The sequence below is a fragment of the Solanum dulcamara genome, chromosome 9 (genome assembly GCF_947179165.1).
Source record: "Solanum dulcamara chromosome 9, daSolDulc1.2, whole genome shotgun sequence".
In the NCBI taxonomy this organism is placed as follows: Eukaryota; Viridiplantae; Streptophyta; class Magnoliopsida; order Solanales; family Solanaceae; genus Solanum; species Solanum dulcamara.
The window spans coordinates 52,392,507-52,398,668 of record NC_077245.1 but is presented as its reverse complement, the minus strand read 5'-3'; the positions used below and the strand labels follow the sequence as shown (position 1 = coordinate 52,398,668).

The window sequence follows — 6,162 nt, the reverse complement described above, 5'->3', positions numbered from 1 at the left end:
CTCATGATTTCTCCAAGTCTTGTGATCGCTATCAAAGAAACGGAGGAATTTCAAGGAAACATGAACTCTCACTCACACCTATCCTTGTCATTGAGTTTTTTGATGTATGGGGAATTGACTGCATAGGTCCTTTTATGAGCACAAGTGGAATAAAGTATATCCTTGTTCTGGTTGACTATGTATCTATATAGGTAGAAGCCATTGCATTTCCCAACAATGAAGCAAGGAGTGTCACCGCCTTCCTCAAGCATAAAATCTTCTCAAGATTTGGTACACCAAGGGATATAATCAGTGATGGAGATTCCCACTTTTGCAATCGATTGTTCAAAGCATTAATTGAAAAGTATGGGGTTCGGCATAGTGTAGAAACTCCTAATCATCCATAAGCTAGTGGAAAAATTGAAGTATCCAACCGTGAAATCAAGAAAATACTTACAAAGACGATGAGCGCAAATAGAAGAAAGGATTGGTCAAGAAAGCTTGATGATACTCTATGGGAATACTACACTGCATTCAAGACTCCTATAGGTATGTCAACTTATCAACGTGTCTTTGGGAAATCTTGCCATCTGCTTGTAGAGTTGGAACACAAAGCTATGTGGGCGTTGAAGAAATTGAATATGGATTGGGACACCGCATCAAAGAAAAGAATGAATGAAATCAATGAGCTTGGTGAGTTCTGCCTAAATCGCACAGCCTTGTACAAAGAGCGAATGAAGAAGTACCATGACCAAAAGATTCAAAAGCGAATATTTGCATCTAGAGAGTTAGTCCTTCTTTTCAACTCAAAGATGCGCTTATTTCCTGTCAAACTCAAGTCAAAATGGTTAGGACCACTCCGAGAGAGTCAACGTTTTCCACATGGTGCAGTCGAGCTAGAAAACAAAGATGGTATGGAGTTTAAAGTTAATGGTCAAAGAATCAAAGCATACATGGACACAGAGGATGAAATCAAAATTGTGGAAGCATAGAAGCTTAGTGAATTCTGAGTAACTAAGAATATTTGCATCGTGCCGCAACATTAAATCAAGAGCTACTTGGGAGGTGTCATGACCCAACCCCATAGGCTGCGACTGGGGTTCGACCTGGACCCCCGTATATGTATCTATTAGCTATAGTCAAGTTGAACTACGTATGATGTGATACTACAAACCAAAAAACCTAATGGGTCAAAGCTTTTTCATGTACATGTAGCCTCTTTAATTCGTATCATATCTTGAAAGGTCACGCAAGCCGACAAGGCTGTCATAACATAAAAACATTTACAACGCATCATATCGGCACAATTAGAACAAACTTACAAACAATCCACATACACATGTATACAGACCTCTAAGAGTATTAACTATATCATATGGCGGGACAGGGTCCCTGCCGTACCCCTAAATAAAAAAATATATACATCAAATGACCAGCGTCAAAAGTTAGGCTCCGAAATAGTGGATCACTTCCAACAAAGCTGAGTGGAAATCCTACGCCGATGGATCCCTCAAAATGAACATCTGTACCTGCGGGCATAAACCACAGCCCCCCGAAGAAAGGGGGTCAGTACGATACATGTACTGAGTATATAAATCATAACATAGCATAAATGAGATTTCAACTGTAATAGGGATGCAGGAGACAAGTATAAGAGCTAATAAACCACAGTACCTACATCTTACAATATGGAATCATGTGCATCATCATCACATACCGTGCTCGGGCCATTGTGGGGCTCAGTTCTATAAATGTATCACTATAGTTTCATATGCATGCCTATAGATTGTACCCAACACTTTAGTGAGGGACTGGGTGAGAGGAGTAGTGTACCTTCATATTGTACCATCGCCATATCATCATATCTTACTATCATATATGTCATACCATACCCGGCCCATTATGGGACTCGATGTCACAAATGCATCTTTTTATTACCATAGGCATATGCATACTATTAACGCTATGGAATGTACAGTCCGATCCATATAGATATGATAGGTTAGTGCTGAGGAGCGTTTGGCCCGATCCATATATAGTATAATGATACCAAGGTACATACATCCTAATCAATATTTAATATAATGATGTCGAGGAACATACGGCCCGATCCATATATAATATAATATGCCAAGGAACGTTCGACCTAATCCTTATATAGTAAAATATGCCGAGGTACATTCGGCCCGATCCATATATATCATAATGCATATACGTGCACATAAAACTCTGTAACATATCAAACATCCCTCAGATATCACCATAGAGTATGTTCAAGAGCCCTTAGGTATAGGAGCTTACGCATCCGATCACTATTCAGCCTATAGAAGGCTCAAGGGACGTAGTTCAGCTACTTCAAGGACCTTATCATTCAAAAGTGAGTACAAGTCATGAATCACAGCCAAAATCTATAAATGGAACTATCTCTAACTCATATCATATATCATTTCACTTACATTAAGCCATTTCAAGAGAAGGGAGGGATAGGTTTCACGTATAATACTTTTCATCACGTAAAAGGCTTATAAGACAATAACTCAACTATCGTAGGAGATCTAATATCAAGAAGTGAATAAGATGTATGAATCATGCTTAGGGTTCTAAGAATGGAATTGTACCCACATTTCATACACCAACAACTTATAGCTAAGACATGCCAAGAGAGAAGAATAGTTGAGCTTTACATACGTTTCACTTCCTAACGTATGGAAGGCTTGAGAAGCCCTAGTGCAATTACTGTAAAAGCACTTTCATTAAAAACTAAGTAAGGACCATGGATTACGCTTGGAATTTATCAGTATATTTACCCTCAAGCTCATATCATTCATTGCTTAACTTGAAGACATGCCAAAAGAAGAGAAAGATAGCTTTACATACGTGTTATGGGTTAATCGCATCCAGACTCGATTCGCTACTCCTTTAACCTATTTCACATGAAAGTAATTCTAAGTTTAATAACCTTAGACTTTCTAGCTTGTAATTCTACCACCAACCAATCCCTTATCCATTTTCTTCGACTAGTTCATTACTAGTTTCGAAGTTAGCAAAAATCGGGCAGCATCTCTCCTATAACTTGGCCTATCCAAACTTCCATTTTTACCCCCAAACCTTAGCATCCATATTAAAAATAACAACCAGCATCTATAAAACCTTGAATTACAACAATACAATGCAATACAAGTTCCCAACGACTCGCCTAAAGTCATGATACCAAAATAGGGTTTTTAGTCTTTATTTCGTAAAATCTTAACCACACCAAAATAGAGGGTTACATGGATACAACCAGAAGACTATGCAGTCATTTTTAAACATGTTCCATCCCTGAAACATTATAAAACAACGCCCAACACAACACCACAATAACAACGACTCTAGCCAAACTTTAACCCATTAGAATAGCGTCAAATTAGCCCCTACATGACCTACAACGTTCTTTGGTCATAACCTGTATATTTTCATGTTTACAATACATATTTATACCTTTATAATATTTCCAAACCCTTACCCACAACTTGGGAGAAGAGAACAATACCATACCTTAATGAACGCCTTCCCAAACTTGCTGAAAATTGGCTTCGGAAGCTCTTTAACGTGCTGAAAATTGGTGGGGCTGTTTGCTTCACTTCCTTGCTTCCCAAATGAGTAGTTTACACTATTAAACACCATTATTTAACAATGAAATACCTTAAATAATCAATTCTCAGAGCAAAAGTCGGGGGCTTACCTTGAATTGGAGCAACCTGTGGCTGCCTTGCTCTTGCTCTCACGTTTTTCTCTCTTTTCTTTTTCTAATTTCAGCTCAAGAATGAAGACTTAGTCATAAGACTAAGTATATATATCCACTTTGAGAGAGTGTCACATGGAAGCCCCTAGGGGTGACACGTGGAAGTCCCCTAGGGCGCCATCCCATTCATGCGGCCACTCATATGCTGCTACATGGTAGTGTGGGGTCCACCCCAAGCAGTTGAGTCACCTACTTGGTCCAAGTAGGTGCATCACCTACTTGCTTCCAAGTAGGTGCTATGCCTCCTTCTGCCTCTTCCATGGGTTCGTAATCTTGTCTCACTTCCAGAGCCTATATGTTCCTTGCTACTTAAGATCGATGTTTACTCAAGTAGCTTAATTACGTAAGACGTCCAAGTCGGTAGCTTATACAAGCGAGTCGAGTTCCATGACTTTTTATTTGTCCTCCAACTCCTTTTAAATCCTTATAACTCTATTTCTAACCTTCCCTATTATAGGGCATCACCTTCTCACTTCCTTAGAGTTATTTGATAACGTTTAGATACTCTGGATCACGTGGCAACTTTTAAGAAGCTTAAGAAAGCATTTTGAGGTACAAAAGTATGGGGCATAACATCCTTCCCCCCTTTAGAACATTCATCCTCAAATGTTAATTAATCTTATGAGGTCTTAACAGGACTTTGGTAATTCTCTATACTAGTTGTTATCCATAGGCCTCCTACTCGTAACACCATTGATTTACGATTTTAGATTACCTGTAGATGTAGGTAACCAATACGGATATTTCTTCTCTATCTTTGTCTCACCACAATGCTTTGATGGGAGTCACGTTCTTAGTTTGGAACTTTCTAATTTACCGACCCAAGATGGTGATAGGTCTCTTCTCATAGGGTAACTCCTCTGTTATGTGGACCTCATTCACAGAGAATATTTTGGGAGGGTTGCTTATATATTTATAGAGCATTATTCATGAAAACTGAATGTATTTTTCAAATCGGATGGTAGGTCCAACTCATAAGCAACTTTGCCTATTCTACGAATGATTTGATAAGGGACAAGTTCCTATTTCTTGTCGAGTCCTGTTACACCTTTCACTGATGATGCTTTAACGAATACCCAACCCCCAACTTCAAACTCAAAAGGTCGATGTCGATTATCTGAGTATGAATTCTGTCAACTCTGAGCTGCTACTAGTTTCTCCTGAATGGGTTTCACTTTATCAATAGCCTGTTGGCTCATGTCCAGGCCCATCAGTGGAACTTTATCAACCTTAAACCCACCAAAAGGTGCTCTACACCTTCTTCTACATGAAGCTTTCTATGGTGCCATATGGATGTCATTATAAGCAACTTCAATAAGTGACAGGTGATCACTCCAGCTACCTCTGAAGTTAATAATATAGGCCCGCAACATATTTTTTAGCATTTGCATAGTTCGCTTGGCCTATCCATTAGTCTAAGGGTGAAAGGTTCTGCTAAGATTCACCTAAGTTCCCAATTCCTTTTTGGAATGATCCCCAGAAGTTAGCTGTAGATTGGGCTTCTTTGTCGGAGATCATAGTTGTGGGGATCCCACGAAGTTTTACTATTTCCTTATTATATAGTCTCACATAGTCCTTGGCTGAATATATGGACCTAACTAGAAGGAAGTGGGTTGATTCCTGTCAGCCTATCCACAATAGCCCATATGGAATCATTCTTTTGTAAGGCACGAAGTAAGTCTGTAATGAAGTCTATATTCTGGAATCATCAGCCACCATGCATTATCTCTCACTTTCTTTTAAAAAGCTTTAATTGTCATTCTTCTTTGTAGCTCCTAAGCTCAATCCTTAGGGTTGTCTATCCAATAAAACTGGGACTTCCCTTATATAATAATTGTACATAGCTGCTCTGTGCGCTGTCTATCATCCACTGGGATAATTCTGAAAAATATTGGGCATACAAGTTCACCAGCTTCTAGCAACCAGCTAATTCTGATCATCTTACTTAACCCATTTTATAATTCTCTTAGCCCAACTTATAACACTCTAGGCATATTCTAGTGTGTTTTTACTCAGATCTTCTTTCTAGTTCTCCTACCACCCATCACATGGCAATCACATTGCTATTACCAACTTCTCTTTTATCGAGTAACCACTCGGTCTCATTCTTAGCATACCAATATTTATAGGTTACATAACTATTCTCAATAATTTGTAGAAAGTGCATTCAATTCCACTCATAGTCTCCCCTGCTCTTGGCTTACATGTCTTTCCTGCTCTTAGCTTATTCTTCTCTACATGTGTCCTTGTACTAATATGTACTTGCAGTCTCTTTTGGGTCACACTTGTTTTGCTGCCTTTGCGTACCCTTAAAGTTCTCTCATATTCTATCATAGGAGAGATTTCTTATCCTTCCACTTTTTCTACTTGTACATCACAATATCAGTAGCCAGTAACCT

General features: G+C 38.9%; 1 protein-coding gene across 1 annotated transcript; it reads left to right on the top strand.

The window, feature by feature from the left end:
- The first annotated feature begins 443 nt into the window (after window positions 1-443).
- LOC129903686 (uncharacterized) lies at window positions 444-971 on the top strand. Its single transcript, XM_055979228.1, has one exon. It carries the CDS (start codon window positions 444-446, stop codon window positions 969-971), a length of 528 nt encoding a protein of 175 aa, XP_055835203.1.
- Window positions 972-6,162: the final 5,191 nt, after the last annotated feature.

Bases quoted from the DNA above. Each gene is read 5' to 3' on its own strand.
- LOC129903686 (XM_055979228.1), top strand. From the start codon at position 444: ATGAGCGCAAATAGAAGAAAGGATTGGTCAAGAAAGCTTGATGATACT.